This window comes from Nelumbo nucifera, chromosome 3 (genome assembly GCF_055504915.1).
Source record: "Nelumbo nucifera cultivar China Antique chromosome 3, China Antique-T2T, whole genome shotgun sequence".
In the NCBI taxonomy this organism is placed as follows: Eukaryota; Viridiplantae; Streptophyta; class Magnoliopsida; order Proteales; family Nelumbonaceae; genus Nelumbo; species Nelumbo nucifera.
Window position 1 is genome coordinate 17,403,497 of NC_142651.1, and position 21,686 is coordinate 17,425,182.

General features: G+C 39.3%; 2 protein-coding genes across 2 annotated transcripts; both read left to right on the plus strand.

Annotated features, from left to right (window-relative positions):
• The first annotated feature begins 824 nt into the window (after window positions 1-824).
• On the plus strand, window positions 825-7,623 carry LOC104599060 (uncharacterized). Its single transcript, XM_010261429.3, has 9 exons — window positions 825-987; window positions 4,519-4,639; window positions 4,712-4,779; window positions 5,230-5,289; window positions 5,374-5,532; window positions 5,727-5,873; window positions 6,822-7,036; window positions 7,133-7,241; window positions 7,329-7,623. The coding sequence occupies exons 1-9, from the start codon at window positions 874-876 to the stop codon at window positions 7,407-7,409; spliced, it is 1,074 nt and encodes a 357-aa protein (XP_010259731.1). The 5' UTR covers window positions 825-873; the 3' UTR covers window positions 7,410-7,623.
• A 3,701-nt stretch (window positions 7,624-11,324) lies between these two features.
• Window positions 11,325-14,482, plus strand: LOC148800988 (serine/threonine-protein phosphatase 6 regulatory ankyrin repeat subunit). Its single transcript, XM_088900297.1, has 5 exons — window positions 11,325-11,391; window positions 11,914-12,046; window positions 12,155-12,372; window positions 12,505-13,535; window positions 13,746-14,482. The coding sequence occupies exons 1-5, from the start codon at window positions 11,325-11,327 to the stop codon at window positions 14,025-14,027; spliced, it is 1,731 nt and encodes a 576-aa protein (XP_088756423.1). The 3' UTR covers window positions 14,028-14,482.
• Window positions 14,483-21,686: the final 7,204 nt, after the last annotated feature.

Consider the following 21,686-nt stretch of genomic DNA (forward strand, 5'->3'; position numbering starts at 1 on the left):
CATAGGCCCATTGTTCATTTAAATAGAAAAAAAAATACTTATCTGAAATTTTAATTCTAATTTGAATAGGGAAAATTGTTTTTTTTTTCAATTTGGTCGGGCTTCGGGCTCAGGCTCGGGCTTCGGGCTTTTTACCAGGGCCGGGCTCGGGCCCAAGTTATAGGCCCGTTGGTCGGGCCGGGCTCGGGCTCGGGCTCGGGCCTAGTATATTTTCATTAGTGACAAGTGAAAGCCCGGCCCGACCCGGCCCATGAACAGGTTTACTAATACCACTATTCTGCATGGAATAACATAGAGTAACATGCAAGGTTTTTAAAAACAAACTGGACAGGAAACCATTATGGGGATCGGTTCCCTGGTTGAACTATCCGATCATCCGGACCGAATATAGCCCATTCTGAAAAAAGTAAAAAATAAAAACCCGTTGTTTGGATTGATGATTCAACCACCCGAATCAATAGTTTACTGACCAAATCAATGGTTTTCAGCCAAAAAGCGGTTCAGGTGACCGTTTCCGGTTTTCCGATCCGACCGTCCGACCCGGTTCGGTTTGAAAACATTCATACGGTGATGCAGGGAAATTTTCTCTTTACCGTTAATCACACAGTGCGGGCGGCAAGATGTTAAGAGTGAAACAAAATTGGCTCCTTCAATGAGATACGATATAACTATACAAGCGTCCTATAAGATACTCTACTGATTTACACGTATTTAAGATTGTATTAAAATTGGAATTTTAGTTCAGGTTGACGTACAACTTGATGACGTGTTCATAAACGAATGAGCGAAAAAGTGAAGTGAGTATATTTATTCAAGTTCATTTCATTTGGGGCAAGGCAGCATACGACTTTACAGAGAGCGAGACTAATCGTCATGGACACCCGGACACAGCAGCAAACAGAGAGAGCTCCCCGACCTTCTCCCGGTGGTGGAGGCTTCTCTGCCATTGTCACTGTTCTGATCGCTTTCCTCTCCTTCGCTGCTTTGGTAAAATCTCTCTTCAAAGTTTCATATATTATTCTCTCTCTCTCTCTCTCTGCTCTTCGTGCTATTTGTTTAATCCATTCTTAGATCATTTTGAGGTTGCTCCCTGTCTGTTTTATTAACGCCCTAATAGAACGGTTTTAGCTATTTAGTCAGAGCATAGCTTTGTCTGATTTTTACTGTTTTGGGAAAGAAGCGCAGTGTGTTTGTCGATTTAGAATTCCGCTTTGTGCTTTAGCAACTGTATTTTGTGCAACGAAGTTTCTTAGCGGTTACAGAACCAAAAATCAGGAAAAATACGAGAAAGAGGAGAAGAAATAGACGATTGAATGCAATTAGACCTCCCAAGTACCTTTTATTATCTATTCTTCCTCTTCCCTCATTACATCCATTATGTATGTATGCCTCTACATACTTGGTTCCTACTGATGATAGATATGCAAATTGGATAATCTAGTTCATTAGAAATTCCTAGTAAGAAGATAGCAGACCAAGATTCCTGCTGTATATTATTCCTTTATAGGAACAGCGACCACTGCCGTTATGAAATTTATCTATAAACTTCATAACCGCATAATCCATTTTTGAACTTTGTGGTGATAATCATTTTGAAAATTACTGATTCTAGCATCAATTAAATGCACTCTAGAGTGGCATTTTGTTTGGGACCAGCAAATGGTGGATAAAGTGGTATTTTGTTTGGTTTGATCCGTGACAGAAGCATGAAGCATAAGAATTTGAACTTCTATTGGCTTCAGTGGCTTACTCATTTTTGGCATTTTATTATTTATTCAGATGAAAACCATGCCAAATTTATGGGCAAAGTGTTAGGCCTTGAGGGGGGTCACGGACCATGAGGAGTTGCCAAAATCGGGAGCTTAGTACACATACATGCGCGTAAGACTTGTACACAAGAGATGAACACCACTTCTTGTGTCTTTCCAATGTGGGACTCTCTTTCATTCCTCATTCCATACACCTACTCACATGTGCATCCCAACATTCTCCCTCTCACATGTGAGTTTCTTTAACCACTCCCCCTCGAACGGAAGTTGATCACCAAGCTTGACATGTACCATACTGTGCACTGCATGCACAACACCAAGAGCCCTTGTTCACGACCACAGGGAGCCTACCACCTCCTGCTACCTATTTGAACACACGTAACCATGGGTGGTATCATGGGAACCATGTACATGCTCTTGAAAACCGTTCACCAACTACTCTCATCCAACCCATTTGACCATGGGGAACTGGTAGAGCCATGAGAGCCATCACATGCAAACTACTCAACCATGGGGAAAGGAAGCAAAGCCATGGGAGTCACCGTCATGTTCGTCTGTCAACACTTGCACCCAGCCGAACATTCGGCTCTGATACCACTTGTTGGGCCTTGAGGGGGGGTCGCGGACCATGAGGAGTTGCCAAAACCGGGGGCTTCATACACATACACATGCGTAAGACTTGTACACAAGAGGTGGACACCACTTACAACCCAAAAGCCTAATCTATTGGGTTATGGGCCGCTCTTGTATATAAGTCCCTTGCATGTCTTGTGTCTTTCCAATGTGGGACTCTCTTTCATATCTCATTCCATACACCTACTCACATGTGCATCCCAACACAAAGAACAGGGTCTCTCTTTTCAATAACAATGGCGGCTGTACCCCTTGCTATTGAGTTGTGCAATGGCATTATTGTGTTAGGGAATCCGTTACCATGACTCTTATATGACCAGTCAAGGATGAGAAAATGATACAGCCATGCGGTGAGATTATGACAAGTATTCCATGGGTACTGTGGACATATTTCTCTGCTATTGATTGAACATTGAAAAGTTTGTGCTGGCACTAGTTTTCCACAGAATACCCAATGTCTATAAACCTGAGATTGGAGTTTCCCTTTTCAGTGGAGGAGGTAAAAAATGTGAATGCCTGGAAGGCCTTGCCAACCATTCTGCCAGAGCATCTAGGGGCACAGGGGATTGTTTAATGAACATTTTTGCTTCAATTTGATTCTTTACCATGCAAATAAGAAACAGTATTTTTATAAAGTAAAATTTCTATTGAGCCAAAATCAACCTCACTTAAATTCTATGTCAACAGAGGGGAAAAGGAAAAGAATTAATCATTATCTCAAGAGAAGAAATAACTATTTTAAAACTAAGCTGTGTTTGGTTTGAAAGAAAAGGTAGGGAAACTGTATAAGATCTGTATAGGTTTCCCTACCTTTTATTTCAAACCAAACACAGCCTAAAGGAAAACAAATAAAAAAGAAGCAAAGATAGAGAATTAAGAAAAAGACAAGAAAAGAAGGGGAAAATCCTCTTTAATAGAATGAGAAGAAGAACAAATTTCCTACACCTGCTAAAATTCATCTTACGAGTCTACTAAGTTTGTTATTTTCTTTGGTCATATCTGGATTTGATGTTAACATCAACACTTGGATCCCATTTCACTTTCCTTCAAACACTAGTGTCTGACATGAACCATGAAGTAATTAATGCAATTTATGAACCATAATAGGCCCATATGAATGTCTTCACAATGTAGTACACAGTTTATCTCATTGGTTTCACCATTTCAGAGGCATCACATGAAACATTTCACTGGCCTGAAGCATGAGGGATAAACCTGTGGGCATGGTCTCTTCAATAAATGTATAAAATAATAATGCCAATAAAAAGCGGGGTAAATAATACAAAATGAATGGTCAAGGATAAAAATTACATGGACAAAGAGTTGATAGTTTAGAGAATATCATAAAATTCTACTATTATGTAAGCATGTTTTGATTTTTGATATAGGAGCATTATTGCACACAACTACAAATACTGCCCAAAAGGTGTGTATATAATAAAAACTGCAACTTGAATATACAATCAGATAAAATCATATGTACTTTAGTTCTTCCATTTTGATGCCTTAAATGTCATTCTTTACCTCTTTTGCTTGTCAATTTTGTATTCCTTGGGACAACATGAGTTTTAAACTCAAATATACTTAATAAGCCCTCCACTTTTTGACTTCTCTTATCAATTTTCTTGAGAGCCATTTGATGAGCTCCTGAGGTTCACTTCTGTCAATTTGTGGTGTTAGAATTGCTCGAGGCAGTGCTTCATCTCATGCCTCATGAGTCAAGTCCAAAGGCATTTGATGCACATATTGTGCACCACTCATTCACCTATGCCTGGGTATTGAAATGGTCTCTAGATTGTTGTTGGGTACTTCAATTTCCAGTTTGCTTATTCCATGTAATTTTGGTTTGGTGATCTGTGCTTTATCTGTGGATAAAATAGTTCAATTGCCTAAAAACAAGTTACTGGTATTTGTTTTGCATGTGTAGGGTGTCATTACTCCAATAATCTTGCATGGTCTCCTAGGGGTTCACCTTAAAATTATTTTATTTCCTTGCTTAAATATTTTGTAGCCTTGACATACATATAATTAAAATCAGAATTCATAACTAGAGGAAAATTTTCTCCACAGTTTATCAAAACCCACTAACTTGGATGTGCTATGATAAAATAAACAGGTGCTTGTGCCTGCGTTTTCAACTGCAAGTGGTAATTTTTCCATATTACATCAAGTCCCAGAGGGTTATGTTGGCGTTTACTGGAGGGGAGGTGCCCTTCTGAAAACAATAACTAATCCAGGTATGATTATGTTCAGTTTTGTTGCAAGTATTCAACTTGTACACATTATGATTGAACTCATTTCTTTTCTAGGTTTCCATTTGAAGATGCCTCTGATAACTCAGTTTGAGCCTATTCAAGTGACCCTTCAGACAGATAAGGTATTGGTATTATTTCCCTCAGGGCTATGGATAGAATTGTTCAAATCAATTTCATTATGAGGCTGATAGTCTTATTTGACCAAAAAAAAAAAAACATGAATTGTTGGTTGGGATCAGTGGTGGATCCGTCTTTTCATCTAGAATGTGGGATAGAAAATCTTATCCAGTTTGTAGGCTAAAAGTTGAAATGAAATCTACTTGGCATGTAGTTTTCAGTTAAAAACAAGCAGGGGGGGGGACTCAGGTGGTATTGCTGACCAATCATCCTACTAACAAAAGTTATCTTTCATTTGTGAATGAAGGTTTGCCAGCCATGCTTTTATTATGGATTTTTTTGTGTTAAAACAATAATTTTTTTATTATCCATGTGCTTTGTTGATCTAAAATGAAGAAATAATTGCTGTATATCACTATCAAACAATATTTGCTCTTTTTTTACAAAATAAATAGGTAAAGGATATTCCATGTGGTACGAAAGGTGGTGTTATGATCAGCTTTGAGAAGATAGAGGTAGACCATGAAAACTTGCACCTCTTTTTGCCATTCAAGTTGGATACCATCTTGGTATTAAAATTGACTGGATGCTTTCTCCAGGTTGTTAATCGTCTTCAAAAGGATTATGTGTATGAGACACTGCTCAATTATGGCATACAATATGACAATACATGGATATATGATAAGATTCATCATGAGATCAATCAGTTTTGCAGTTCTCATACCCTTCAGCAAGTTTATATAGACATGTTTGATCAGGCAAGAAACCAAGCTAAACTAGAGATATTCATCCACAGACTTATATTGGGGTTATAGATTTAGCTTCATGAATTATTTCATGATTCCTACACATTCTTTTAATATCAGTCAATTTCCTTTTTGAAAAAAAAAACCAATAATATTTTGGACTTCAACATTTTCTTTTACGAAGTAATAAATCAAAAATGTTTCAGATTGGTGAGAAAATGAAAGATGCTCTTCAGGGTGATTGTACACAATATGCTCCAGGTATTGAAATTATTAGTGTTCGTGCCACAAAACCAACAATTCCACGAAGCATTAAACGCAATTTTGAACTGATGGAAGAAGAACGCACTAAGGTACTTGTTTGGTTCTCTCAACATGCTGTAGTTGTATTTTTAATTTTTGCCCTTTCTTCAAAAAAAGAAAAGAACTTAAGCAATCCTAGTACACCTACCACACAAGGGATCCTACTAAAGACCTATTGCTAGTGTCACATGTATTTTGTGTGGAACATGCCTAAGAAAAACAATGTATAACCTTGTCATGATACAGACTGTTCTTCAGTTATTTTGCTTTGCGCCATTAGTCCCCCCCCTATTAGGATAGGACAGCCATGTCTTTCTACTCCCCATATTTACAAGGGCTTTCCAAAGCTTTTAACCCTCCTTGCTCCTGTAGTTTAGGGTGTTGGTTTCTACAGAGGATGAGACAGAAATGGTTGCAGGAAATATACATCTCTTCATATTCTTTCATGGAAAAGGTGGACTCAATTTCACAACTTCCTTGTTGGGTTCGGTACATCATCTAATTTATCCACATTTACATGCCAAATCTTTTTCCCTCCATAATCTTACTTGGCGCTCTTCATCTTGACTCCAGCATGCACATCCCTCCCCCAGGAATACCTTCAATGCCAGTAAACCTTGGATAATGCTGTATCTGGCTCCTTATTTCTAGCTTATTACTATTTTTCATCTGTATCCACCTTATCATGATCACGTCTTATATTGGAAATAATTCTCAATAGTGAGCATTTCTTCTGTATCCTTTTTATCCATGTGACTTTTTCCAATTCACTCATCTTAACATGTTTTCACTTAAGGGCACCTGGAGGTCTCACAACAAGGGCATTCTCCATGACATAATGGTCAATGTTATTGATTCAATCACGTTAGTGTTGAATGAAAAATCAATTGGTATTGGGTAGCTTAAGAAATCATAGTGCAAAATGGTTCACTATGCATTTTGGTATTTTTATCAGTTTCCATGTTTCTTTTGGTTGAGTAGTCAATCCTTTTATATAGGTCTTAATTGCCATGGAGAAACAAAGGGTAGCTGAGAAGGAGGCTGAAACTGAGAAAAAGATTGCCTTAACAGAAGCAGAGAAAAAAGCTCAGGTTAGCAGGATCTTCATGGAACAGAAACTGATGGAGAAGGACAGCGTTAAAATGCAGCAGCAAATCGAAAATCAAATGTATCTGGAGCGCGAGAAAATCTTGGCAGATGCCAACTACTACAGGTCAAAAAAACATCTATCCAGTCCAGGCCTTAAATGTAGATAATACAGATGTGATTGTAGTGGTAATTGATGATATTGATCGGTTCCTTTGTCCAGAGTTATGAAAGAAGCTGAAGCAAACAAGTTGAAGCTTACACCACAGTATCTCGAGCTGAAGTTTATTGATGCTATAGCCAACAACTCCAAGATCTTCTTTGGAGACAAGGTATGGTGGCTTTTGATTTGTTGGTTTTTCCGCAACATCTTTTGTATACGTCACTGCCTGACCCTAACCTTTGGAGTACCCTTGTAGGTACCAAACATGCTATTTGATCAGAGGCTGCTTGGGAATTTCCTGAACGATATTACAAAAAAGAGAAACTTGGAGATGTAGGCTCTGTCAATTCTACTAATAAAGCTTTGATGAGTTCGGCAGTTGTACAGTGAAGGGCATGATGAAGAAAATATACTTGTTAAGTAGGGTTACATGTTGATGATTGGTTGATTTGGTTCATTGTAAATTATAATGTTAACATTCCATATTCAGAGCTGCGTTTGTGAAGTATAGCATTAAATCTTTTGAAATCCGATTTGTTCTAATCTCTTACTAAGAGTAACTCTACATATTGGGGTTTGGAAGTTTGGGACCTCAAGTTCAGTTGGCCCTACCTAAGAGACGAAGCAGGTCACTGTCATTTACAGGAAATGCAACCATAAAACTTACATTCAGTAAACTAGGGTATTTGATATTGAATGAGGATTGGTTTGTTGGAAGTTGCATGACATAATTATACATCTGAACAGCTTAAGAATTTTTCCAGGTGATGGCCCAAAGGGACCCGTCGGCTTTCCACGTTTATATTGATGAGGCAAGTTCTGGCCCAGCAGCCCCTGAAAGGAATCAGTATTCTGGTCTTTTGTTTTTCGCACTAAAAGTTGTATATGAAATGACAGCCCGAGACTAAGTATATGTTTGGCATTGATGCTGCAGTTTTCTCAGTTTTCAGAAAACGGTGCCTTTATTTTTGTTTGGAATCGTTGCTGCCAGGTAAGACATTTCTTGGAGCAACAGCAAATTTTCTGTCTGGTACCATTGCTCCCGGAAACGTTTTCAGACAAGTACCCATTATCCAATGCAACGAGCTGCAGCTTAAATTTGATGTTGTTCCAAGCCATAGCTTCCCCATTTTCAAGGCGTGACTTAGAGCACCATTTTTTTATGAAAAAATGGTTCCAAACAAATGCCCATTTCCTAAATTACTATTTTTCCAATGTGATACGATGTGGCACCATTGTTCTAGGAAACAGCAATGATGCCAAACAGCCCCTAAAGTTTCATTTTCCAGGTCTAGTGTCTAAGAGTACAGCCACATTGGACTATTGGCTGTTGTCCATGATATAACAAGCTTCCCCCTCAAAAATTTAGGTTCAAAGCCCAATGAACCAAGGATGGCCCATTTCATTAGATGTGCATGTGCTAGGCTATCTAGGGACCCACCATTGATTTTTAAGTTATACGTACAAATACATGCATGTATAAACGGGCTATAACTAATCACAAGCGAATCCCATGTATCAGAGAATCTATGCGTATCTGTTCATTTGTTATTGCCTTTATGTAGCCCATTGTACACCAATTCTTAGTGATGATAGGCTTGACTTCTAAAACATAAGACAAGTTTGGGGAATAAATAGGAAATCTGGATTGGCTGGAAGCGACGTTATGCATAGTTTAATCCACTTATAGGGAGTAGAGGTGTAAATTGGGCTGTGCTGTCCGTGGCTCGGTATGATTTTGAGCTGGCCCGATCTGGTTTGGTACAACTGTATGGGCCAATGGGCCGTATTAGACTTGGGATTTTAGGTCAACAGGCCGCGTCATTATATACATCAAAATTCATATAAAATTAAATTTTAAGTTTTTTCAATTATTTAAATAAATAACTTTGACCCGGTTCACAGCCCAACTTGATCTAAAACTCAGCTCATGGACTAACTCAAACTCATATGGGATCGGGCCATGAGCTGTGCCAGGCCAACCCCCAAAATATCTCAGAGGAGAAAGACACAACCCGAAACAATTTGCAGGCCATACACGGGCATGCCATGCCGGCACAGCACAGCCCATTTTACACCTTTAATACGGAGCACTGGTGTGTTAACTCCTGACAGGTTGCCAGCCCGCTGTGCAACGTTTTGTTTCCAGCCCTTCTGATCCCGTAAAAAGGGCAAATGCTAATGTATAAAAACAACATTCATTTCCTATGGTACGAATGATGTGTCTCATTTCCTATGCCAATACCCTAGCTTGTATTGGCATGTATGATGTGTCTCATTTATGATCTCAGCTCCGATTGAAGCGAGAGGCTGTGGTTTCTCTCTTTTCCTGTAAAACTTAGGCTATGTTTGGTTTGAAGGAAAATGTAGGGTAAGTAAGGGAAAAATAGGGAAATCTATATAAGGCTTGTAAAGGTTTTCTTGTTTTCCCTTCCTTTTTCTATTTTTTTTCTTCAAACCAAATACAGCCTTAGGGCCTGCTTGTATGATTAGGGGTATGGAATTGGAATTGGAATGAGTTCTTCTGATTCTAACTGTTTGGTTGGGTAAAATTAGAATCTTATTTCCATTCTTACTGGAATGACATTCTCTCATTTGAGGAAATGGTCATTCCCTCTCCTTTCCTTGGGAGTGAAATCCCATTCCAGTTTATTTCAATTCTAATTCATAGACTATGGGAATAAATCATTTCATTTCTAATTTTAATGAATTTTTTATTCCGATTTCAAATACAAACCAAGGGTCGGTTTGATTCACAGTTGAAAATAGGAATCATCCATTCCCATAGTCTGTTTGGTTTATTTCCTCAAATGAGGGAATATTATTCCACCAAGAATGGAAGTGATTTCAATTCTGTCCAATTAAATAGTTGAAATTGGAGTGGCCCATTCCAATTCTGATTCTATACCCCTTTTCATACAAACTAATTGAGATCAAATCCCGCTGCCACAAGGGGTTGGGGGTTAAGGGAAACGGGATGGGCTACCCCATGAAGCGGAAAAAAAAAATGGAACCAAAATAGACTACTTTTCCGCACAGTAGTAGGACCTAGTAAGTAACCGATTCCATACCCCTATTCCCACAAACCAAACGGGACCCAAATAAATTACTTTTCGGCACAGTAGTAGGACCGAGTAAACAATGATGCACGTGATAATTGAGCTCACCCTTTATATTTTGTAGAATTGAATTTACATCTCGAGGATCTGATCCGTCAAAGTTTCCCATCAGCATATCAATCAAATTTCTGTCCCCATATCAATGTATTAATCTAGTTCCAGTCCACCTATTCGAAATGGTCTCCCTTTGGTTAGACCATATGGGCCAGCCAAGGCCCAAACTTCCTATGTGAGTAGGGCTGTCAATGGATCAAGACTGATCCGATGGATCCAAATTGAGGGCAAATTCTAGTTCTAAGATATGTACCATTGAATTATTTTCAATTCATAATCTATTATCACGATTCATTGGTTTCGAACTGTTTCTATCTAGTCCCGAATCAAATCAAATTCAACCCATAATATTAATTTTTTATATATAAATTAATATATTAAATATATATATTCTCAGTAAATTTATTGTAATCTGGTCCATTGGGTCAGATCTGATTGTCCCAATAATCGAATTTCAATTTTGGGTCTAAAATTGCATACCTATATATCTGGTTCGATTCCAGTTCCATGATATTTTTGTCGGGTCGGTTCTGGTTATCCCGTATCCCGACCCGTTAACACTTGACAGTCCTGTATAAATTGACGTGCCCTTCTCCTCTCTGGGGGAACGCCGAACGCCAACTCAAGTACTCAAGAATTGCAGAATAACTCAGGGCTTAAGATCTCTTCTTCTCTAACCGAATCTATTGCTTCAAATGGGAAGTCAATAAAGCCTGGAGAAGTCAACTGAATCCAGCACTGCTATATAAAGCCTCTCTCTCTCTCTCTCTCTCTCTCTCATCGCATTACCACGACACCGAGAGACTAGGCTTCCTCGGGAGCTTCCTGAGTGAAGACCAAAACATTCGACGACCAGAGACGTCTTGTCGCCATGATCGATTTCCTTCTCTCTTTCGCGCGATAGATAAACTCAACCAGAGAGAGAGAGCTCTCAAGTCCAAGCTGCTGTTGAAGAAACAGTTCCCTAGCCACTGTGTTATCTTCTTCGACATTGCGGAGAAACCCTAACCGTAGCTTTCTTTATTCCAAGATCTGGATTTCTCGACTGATGCGGAAGAGAATTTACAGAGCGAAGATCAATGAAGAAGAAACCTTACCTCCAAGACGGGAAAAACCTAAACGTAAGCCAAGCTTCAAAGTTCTCAGGTAAGCAATCGCGAGAGAGAGAGAGAGATTATAATATTTCCCTAACCATAGAGAGTCTCTGGTTTCCTCTGTCAACAATTGGCGCCTCGATCTGTTTCCGTGGCTTAGAGATACCTCGATATTGGATGTCTGCACGTCATCCCTTCAACCTGCGAAACAATAATCACCAAGAAACAGAAAAAGAAAATGAAAATTTTGATCTTAAAAGTATAACTGATTATTCTCAAACTCTATCTTTCCGAATTCAACATGACTACACGAGACCTAACCCTAGCAACAAGAATTCTCAAACCCTAATAAATTTGAGCTGGCCGATCGCCCTTGAGAACTCGCTCCATCACCCTCTCCATTTTTCATAAAAAGCCCGCGAATAATGAATGAGGGTAATATGGTAATTTTGCATTACCTCTCCAGTACTACACTTACACTATCCAAAAAGAAGTGTAATTTGGTCAAACTCCAATCACCAATGAAATTACTGTTTTTGACTTCTGTCTGTTTCTATCTTTGACTTTCATTCAGTGAGACGTGCAACTCTCGGTCAAGAGAAAGAGAATTCTACTGCTTCGCTTAATTACCAGCAGTTCGACACAGAGACCACCGGTGAGGAGCTCCTAAACATGGCAGCAGAAGCCACCACTATTACAACCGGAAGGTGATCACCCTGATCTGAATCTAATCTTTACTCGACCATATTTATAGAACTATTTGATGTTTAGTTTTTGTGAGATTCAAATCTACTTGTTCATCTTCAAAATGCTAGCAAACCTTCTGGGCTCTGCCCGAGCCCAAAGAGACAAATCTGCAGATACTTTGAAACACCTGGTGGGTGCGCTAGAGGGTCCATGTGCTATTACGCACATGGGGAAGGAGAACTTGTGCGGGCCAAGCAAGGGTCACACTTTACTACTTGGCCGGCCTGGGAAGAAGAACTACAACGTAAGATTTTTGTAGGTGGTCTCCCGCCTTCGGTTGACTCAGGTCAGTACCTTGATAATACTATCCTCCCTTTCATCCCTCAATTGCTTGCTTGCTTATTTTAAACTCCGAGGTCCAAATCCCAATTCCCAAAACTGAGTTTAGTTAGTCTCCTCTTGTTTCATCCTATACCAGATATGTTGGGAGAGTTCTTTGAAGAACAATTTGGAGCAGTGGAAGATGCCATAGTTATTGGAAGCCAACCGGGCGATCACATCCAGTCTCGAGGCTTCGGCTTTGTCACCTTCAGAGACAAACAGTCCGTTGCAGCTGCTATTCAAGCCCACTACATCTTTCTCATGGGGAAGCAAGTCGAGATCAAAGTCGCAGTCCCAAAATCCGTCCTGCTCGCTGAGCTTGGACAACAGCAGCAGCAGGACCACCTTATCTCACATCAAGTACTAACTCCCATGGACATGAACGCAAACGACAGAAGATCTGAAAAGCCCATGTCTTGGCTCGAAAGGCTAATTCGGGTCCAACAGAATGACAGCCTCAGTGAGCTTCAAGGGAAGGTGATTGACATCTCGGCTTCCGGGGATGAAAACTTGCCCCCGTGGGTCACCACCTTCAGGAAGTGGCTCCCTGGGTTCTTACAGGAAGTAAGTAAACGTCTCAAGGAAGGAGAGTGGTACCCTCTCTCATCTCTCAAGGGAGATTTCAGGGCCACTTGCGGCCTTGAACTGGATCACGCCTCTCTCGGCTACCTCAAACTCAGTGACTTCATGCGGTCATTCCCCGGTATCTGTCGCATGAAAGTTGTCCCCGTTGGAGGACGTGGGGCTGCCAGCCACATGGTCCTCCTCCCCTATCCTTCCAAGTCAATGAAGCATCAGCTTTCGCCAGTCACAGGGCCCACCCGCGCTTATTCCTTTTCTCCACCACTTCCTGATGATGATGAGGAGGAAGACGATATCATATTTCTTAAGGGTCTGCAGTCGGCGTCTTACGCCAACTTCTGCCACAGTTCCCAAGGTGGTGGTCCATCCGTCGGGGCAGAAGTTAAGAAGAGCGATACTCCGAGCATAGACCCGAGGTTTCTGACGTTTTTGCAACCGAACCCACTCTTTTACTCTCTTCCATGGAGGCATGTACTGTTACAAGCTCTTCCCGAAAGAAAGGGTAACACCTCTAGCTTCTTTGTCAAGTGGCCTGAATTTCATAAGGTGAGCAAAAGCTTCATATCTAATTTTGTAACTTTGGTTTTTATTTGCACTGTTGCTATTATATTTCTGGTTTTATTTTTATATACTGTTAAGCGTTTTATGTTCGACACAGTTTCTACATTCTAACGGTTCAACCGATCAAAGAATTAGCACTCGACAACTTAACCCGTGTTTGCCTCTCGCTTGCACTTTTGTTTCTGGTGGTTGTAGAATTACGAAGAAAGCAAGTCATTAGGCAAGTGTTTCGGGTGTGACAAAGGCAAGATGTTGTGGAGCAACTCCCCGTGTGGTCACTTGCTGTGGTGCAACAGTTGTAAGGGCTGGGCGGAAAAGCTGACTAAGGACAACCCATCAGATCACAAGTGCGTAATATGCGACATGGAGGTGAAGAAAATGCAGTTTCAGTGGCAGAAGTGTGGACAAGCCTGTGATGACACCCACAGGGACGAGGAATTTCCCTCTTGGGATCCTAACGTTGCACGTAAAATGTAAGTGGTGACTTGGTCTACATGCTTTTGCCTGTCTAATGATCATGAACATGTATGCAGTGTCAAACCATAAAAGGAATGGCCCATTTAACTTTTCGAGCAAAGAGAATGCAGAAAGATTAAGTCGGGAAAACACAAGGGCGAATACAGATTGGAATCCAATCCTCCCACGCCGTGAAGTGAAAGGATTTGACGAAGGGATCGGAAGAGCAGAAGACGAGCGCATCTTCATAAAATTGCCACTATTGATGCCAACTGCAAACGCAAGTAAGGAGATTATGGCTATCTGATACCAATACTCAACTACCAATAAATAGTTTTTTTGACTTTTTTTCCGGTGACCGTTGCGCATGTGAATATTCCCAAATTCTGTTATGCCAACATTTTCGGACAAATTTTTCTTGAATCAGTTTTAGTTCTCTTTTATTCTAATGTGAAACATTGGATTTGGAGGGAACATGCTAGCCATATATGGTCATTCTCATGAAAATTACAATAGCTGATAAAGTAAACTTAGATGGTTCAATCATGTGCATGAAAAACCACTCGGTTACCAGTTGAAAGCAACGGTTTGAATGGTTCGGTCATTTAGGTCCGTTTAGGTCAACGGCGGGTTGAAAGCACTGATTGTATCACATACATATCATCGATATGAACTGATACGAACAGACACAAACCACAATATGATGCTTAGTCTAACTTGGCAAAATCTCTTCTTTTATAGGTTTTTGATTATTTCATTGTCTCCTAAGCTCATTAGATAGAGCCAGCCATAAGACTCCTAACCTGCAAAACCAAGAGGATGAAAAAGGAGAGAAAAGGTATTTTGTGCCTGTACATGTATGTTTTCTTTTGATCATTCATGTTTAACAAATCCATGCAATTTAAGGGGCATTCTACAAGTGATTTTTTTTTGTTGGTTTCAAAAACAAATCAAAACCATATGGTTTTATTGTTTTTAAAAAAGCACAAAAAACATGTTACTAGGTGTGTATATGTTTTTTGTTTTCAAAGATGAAAGCCTAAAACCAAAAACATGCTCTTAAATTTCTAGTTTCAAAATCATGTTTTCATCTTATTATTTAATATCATGTTCCATAAATCATATAATTTTTACACTAGAAAATTTGTTTTTTTTATAATAACTAATGCTTTGATGGTTCCAAAAAAATATGTTTTTTAAAACAAAACCAACTTGTTTGCCTTTCAAAACAAAGACAGAGTTCAAGAACATGCTTTTGCTATTTTGTTGATGTGGAGATTTCAAAATTAAATAAAAAAAACATTCATGTTGTAGAACACTCCCTTAGATTGTGTTTGGTTTTAAAGAAATGGTTGGGATTCCTATACAAACTTTGTATAGGTTTCCTTACTTTTCCCTTCCTTTCCCTACCTTTTCTTTCAAACCAAACACAGTCCTAGTGTTTCAATTGAAAAGATATGGTGATTTATTGTTAGATTTGTGATGTTTCAGTCCTTATTTGTATATATTCATGGATTTCCCTAAAAAATAAAAAACCAAAAAATATAAAAATATAAAAATTATTTATTTATATGTCTTAAATGATTTATCAAACCCATTAATCCAATAACATTTATGTAAAAATGATATTATTTTTGTAATTTTTGGTAATTTACATAAATAACAAGAATAATAAATAAAATAGTTATGTTAATATATATGTGATATCTATATATCCAAAACTCCATTGATTGTAATGAATTTTTTCATATAAATTATTGAAGTATGCATTTATTATGTATTTATACCTTGTTCATGGTTATTTCAACCCTAGATTCATTGATTAAGTGTTATTAATGTAATCTGTCCATGCATATCCAAAGCATATTAATGATATATAATCCATTAGGATATTAATATGATACACTATACCAAAATTTTGAACCTTGATTAGCTATATGATTTTGTGGAGGCCTCTCCCTAATGTATCCAAGCATGCCCATACTATGCATGCATATCCAAATCAAATTACGATGTATATCCATTTCCTATAATATATGATACATACAGAATTGGAATTCGAGAGGGGGAAAGTGATGTTTGTGTAATAGTGGTGTAATCATTTCTAGGGGGTGTTTATTTTTTTTTTGGGGGGATTTTGAGAGGGGGAAAGTTGGCCAATGAGAACCAGCCATCTCCTAGTTATTTTCCTAGGTATTACTTACCCGGTCATCTCCTAAGTGGGTAAATAACCTTTCCACCTAGGGGGAAGTTGCCATCACTTGAATGTGACAAAAACGTCTCTTTTAATAATGATTTTTTATGGCTAAAATGAGCATTACCTTATTTACACGAGAAATTAAAGCACATGGGTAAATGCACTTACCCGGATAAATATTTACGAAGAAAAACTTATCCATGTAACTACATTTACCCGAATAAATAACCATCCAAAAAGCGAATAGGGCCCTATAAATAAATTGCAGGTTGCCTCCCCATTCCCTCTCATTCAAACGCTTTGATCAATGGGTTCATGCCATTGGCACAATCTTCACGGGGAGATGCCAGAAAACAGAGGTATGAAGAAAAACCAATAACCTCAAGAAAGGGATGTGTTAGTAATGGTGCTTGGGAAATTGAAAACGGTAATAACATCTCTCCATTTGCGATCTCTTATAACCCCCTCAAGACCACCCTGTGAGCTGTAATGTAACCTCCACAAAAAGTCGATGTAGATCTAGAGATTTCCCACCCATGGTAGGTACCATAAACTTAGTTCCCAAGAACCTGTGAAGATCCATAAGTGTTTCCATGAACATCTCTGCATTTTGAACAAGTTCCTCATATTCCGCATCTGGCGAAGGATAGAGCTTAGAAGGGTTTGATTCTTCATATGTGTTGTTCGATGGTGTTTGTGGAGCCACTGTTGTTTTTGTTGTGGTAACCATTGAAATCAATACCAGCAAGTGCCCTGACGTGTTGTCGTCCGGTGGGTGATCACAGCAGAAGTCGATGTAATTGCAGATTATGGGGCCTACCAGCACTGTTGATGGTAGAATTCGGAGTTGGGTGATCTTCTCTGCCCTGCTCGTTGGTTTAATGTATGATGTCGAGAAGGGAGTGAACGAAGAAACACCCCCATTTGCTGGTAATGGAGGTCGGCCGAAGATGGCGGTGGGGATGTTTGTTCCGATTGTTACAATTCCCGTCACGGTAGGAGTGGAGGAGAAGGAGGTGGCGGTGGCGGTATTTGTGTTACTTGATGCGGTGAATGAACAATTACGATTAAAGGGTTTTTTGGTCAGTGATGTTTAAAGAGAGAATGGCAATGAAGAGAAAATAGAATAAATTTAATGGGGTATTTTAGTAATTTAACACTCTATTATGGGGTATTTATCGCAACATAAAAGTTCAGGGTGTATTTATTGTAAAAAAAAAAATAATGCAGCTGTACAGGATCTTTGGCACTCACCTTATAGTAGAAGGGGTTCTTTCTGATTTACCCAAAATAAAACTCCAAACATTATAATTAAATAGGCTCCACATAAACTTGGATGTGTTCTCTTGCCATAAACAGGCCAAGGTATAATAATTTTTCAAAAGCACTGATTCAATGAACAACACCATTGCACATAAAATAAATTAGGGTTTGTTTGGTTTGCAGTTGGAATCAGAATCAAAATCTTTTGAAATCAGAATTAGAATGGTCCATTCCCAAACAAGAATAAGAATGGGAATTAAAATCAACAGGAATGAGATTTCATTCCCAATGGAGAAGCAGGGAATGACCATTACCCCTATTCCCATGAACCAAACGTGCCTTACCTCCATTTTCTTATTCTCCATTTCTCCTCCTCCCCCTCCTCTCTCTCTCTCTCTCTATTTTTGGTTGTCCATGTCTCACGTTCTGTGTCTCTATGATGTTCACTGGTCTACACGGACTCCACAAAGTTCATATGTTATGCAAGCTCATAGCATGCTTTAGTCGTACATTAAGCTTAGTTTGAAAAGAATATAAATACAAATATGTACAATATAAATATATACAAAATAGAAGCCTTTACACTCTACACATTTATATTTATACTCTTTTCATCTGAGTTTTGATAACATTTCCCAAACTTGTTTGTTATTAGTTATGGGAGGAGCCTATATTGGTTGGAAACAAAACTATGCACATCGGATTGGGCTATCCATAGGCATATTCACTCATGATAGGTTGCCCAGCCCTGTGTATACGAGCTATCCATCATTAATGAATACACCAATGTTCAGTACATATAGGGCCCACAGTAAACACTGGCACATTCACATATGAGCCCAGCCCAGGGATTGAGTGTATACACGAGCTATCCATCATTAATGAATACACCACTGTATATGAACTGACATATGAACTGCCCACAGTAAACACTGACATATGAACTGCCCAGTCCAATGTATTTTGTCTTCAGCTCATCTGGACTGCCCACTGTGTAGAATTTTGTCTTTAGCTTATCTATACTGTGAGTGGAGATGTTTCCAATATACGGTGGGATATGGCTGTGAGGTTCGTGTGAGGAATAGATATCAATTCGGATAATATATCAATGCAAACAATTAATATTTTAATATTAATAAGATTTTCTATATAAATCGTAGCTACATGTTGCTTTCGATCCATCAACATGATCTCCCATAAACCATAGCTACATGTTGCACCTCACAGCACATCCTATAATTATTAGTTATTATTCACGGGAAATGTTTCCAGTGCATATGTGCCTGTGAGGCGCCCATTTATGAAGAGCAGATCCTGCTTCGGATGGGCCATGGGTCATATGTATTGTATCAGATCATTTTAGAAGTGTGTCGAGAGGTAATTATTGGCAAGAGATCTAAACTAACCCAGATTTGACCTTCACAAATTTGGTGCTGGGAGTCTTAGACTCACAACCTTTGAACCTTGTATTGGGTACATCTTTCCGTCGATAAAAAATAACATTAATACGGAATTTTCCGATGCACGGTTATAAGTGTTGTGGGGACTGGGGAGAGCCTTGGATCAATTGTGTGAGGATGAAATTCGATTTAGATCCCAATTTCTCTTAGAATATTCTCAAAATTAGGATTTGATCCGCATAAGACTTTCCCTTTAAAATATCCCTTGCAGTTGTGCATTGAGAATAAAAATACACATTTGCAAAAAGGTTATGAAGATAAAATCTGAATCTGCTCCTCATAGAGTGTTTCTCATTGTATGTTTTTGCCGCACATTGGGAACATCTCTTATATTTTTATTAATTATTCATGGGGAGATGTTTCCAACACACATTGGGATGTGACTGTAAGGTTGGTGTGAGAATTGTTTTGTGACACTAAATCTGAAGAGATCACATTGGTGCCTCACATACACATCACACCGTGCATTGGGAGTATCTTCTATACTTGATGTTGCGCAATCTAGTGCTCCCTGTTGGTAGACAACTCAGATGCCGGGCTGCTGAGGTCACCTGATCGAGTTGCAAGTAAACAGTTAGAGTACCTGGGGTGGACATTCTAATGCTTAAATTAGCGAAGAGAGTTTGAGAGAGATAAAAAGCGAGAGAGCTAGTGTGCTTTGAGAGCTAAATCGCTCATACATTCTATCACTGGGATACCTTTATATAGATGCAAGTTGCTATGGGATTCAGGTTGCACGCCCGAGATCTCCAAGGGGGACGTGGCTTACCAGCCCACCTCGCCCGGAGGCAGTTTTTGTGTAAAGCAATAGAGCTCATCCGATTGCCTCTAAAGCGGGCAAGGTGGGAGTCAACTCCATTAATGGAGCGACGTGATCCTAGAGGATTTGGAGATGATAGCCCACTCATGATGGGGTCGGCCACCACATCCTGTAGGTCACCAATTGCACTTCAAGTAGGTCGGCGGAGAGAGGTCTCCCCTCATGCCAAGGTCTCTAGCCCAATCTTGCGATGCCCAACCTGCTTCTGTGATGGCTAACCTGGTCCTATGATGGGTGACCTAGCCCTGATATGGGTAGGGATGGCAATTTTCCCCATCCCCGATGAGGACCCAATTTCCTTGACCCGATGGGGCCGAGGATGGGGATTGTTTTGGTAGGGTAAGGACGGGGGCGGGGATTAATAGGAATCCCCGGTCGAGGTCAGGGTTGGGGATGAGGACTAAGGTTCCTGCCCCACCCCAACCTTGATAGTCTATTATAGCCTATTATTTATATTTAATATACTATTATATTATATATATATATATATATCAAAATATATTTTAAATATTATTTATAATTTTTATTTATTTTATCCCCGATGGGGATCGGGAACAGGTATGGGGTTAATTTCAAGTTGGGGTCAGGGACGGGGAATATGAATATATGATCCCCACCCCATTGTCATTCCTATATATGGGTGACCTGGTCCTGATATGGCCAATTTAGTCCTGTGATGGCTGACCTAGTCTTGCAATGGGAAACCTAGTCCTTTGATGGTAACTTGATCCTAAGACCAACCTTGCCTACGAGATGCCGAGGTATTAAGTAACAGTTCAGAATCGCCACATGGCACAATGTCACTGGAGGGCCATATCGACCGTGAAGATATTCCCAATACACGGGTGGGAGGTGCTGTGAGGTGCAGATCTGATCTCACATCCAAATTCATATTCTCAAATTTAAAATATCCACGATTTTCCTCTGAATTTCCACGGGTTCCATCCCTTTTTTGTCCTTTTAAATCGTAAATACAATCTTTTTAACGGTGGGTGATGAATCCACGCATCTTTGTTTTTGTCAAAAAAAATCCCAAAATTTTAATGCTTCATGAGGTGGCCTTGAATCCACCGTGAAAAAGTGATTGTACCAAGACAAAGCCAAAACTATATCTTGGTGATTGGATCATCACACAGAGTGAATCCCGTGAATTCAGTGGGCAATTACTAATTTGCCCACTCTCACGGTAACGTGTCCAACCCAGAAATTCTCTCAACAGAAAAGGTTATTGACCCCCAACAGCCAAAGTTTTTCCAGAATCCCTCTTCTCACAAAACCGGATCTCCTGCACTCAGAATGGTGTGTGTTGAGATGCACTTCCAATCATAATTTAACACATCACACAGTTCACATGAACAACAGGTTTGCATGTGTGGTAGAACTAAACGACAAGTTTTTCCATTAGGCTCAGTTTGGAAAGAGTACAAATGCAAATATGTAGAGTGTAAAACCTTATATTTTGTATTATTTTGTATGTAGTTATACTGTATATTTTTGCATTTGTACTCTTTCCGAATTGAGCCTTATGTTCGTATGATGTATTTTTTTTTTCAGGAAAAAACAAAACAGTAAAATAGAAGGGAAACTCAGATTGACTCTTCAAGAATTTGGACTCAAAGGAAATAGGGAAACTCCACTAAACTCTAGAATTCAATGGATGCCATTAACGATTTTAAAACTCTCTTTCTTTTTCACGCTTCAATCAGGGACAGAGGCCATTAAAGATTGCAACTTCAGAGCAGAAGTTTTATAAATAAAAATTGATTTTTTTCTCAAATCTTCAATCAAAAAAGTGGGAGTCATATGCAAATAGAATTGTGTTTTTGTCCTCAACCTTTAGCTAAAGTTACAAGTCTCATGTTGTTTGAAGCTAATTTCTTATAGCTTTAGTCAAGGACGAGTTACAAGCAATATTCTTCTATTTTAAGGGTTAGAGGAGC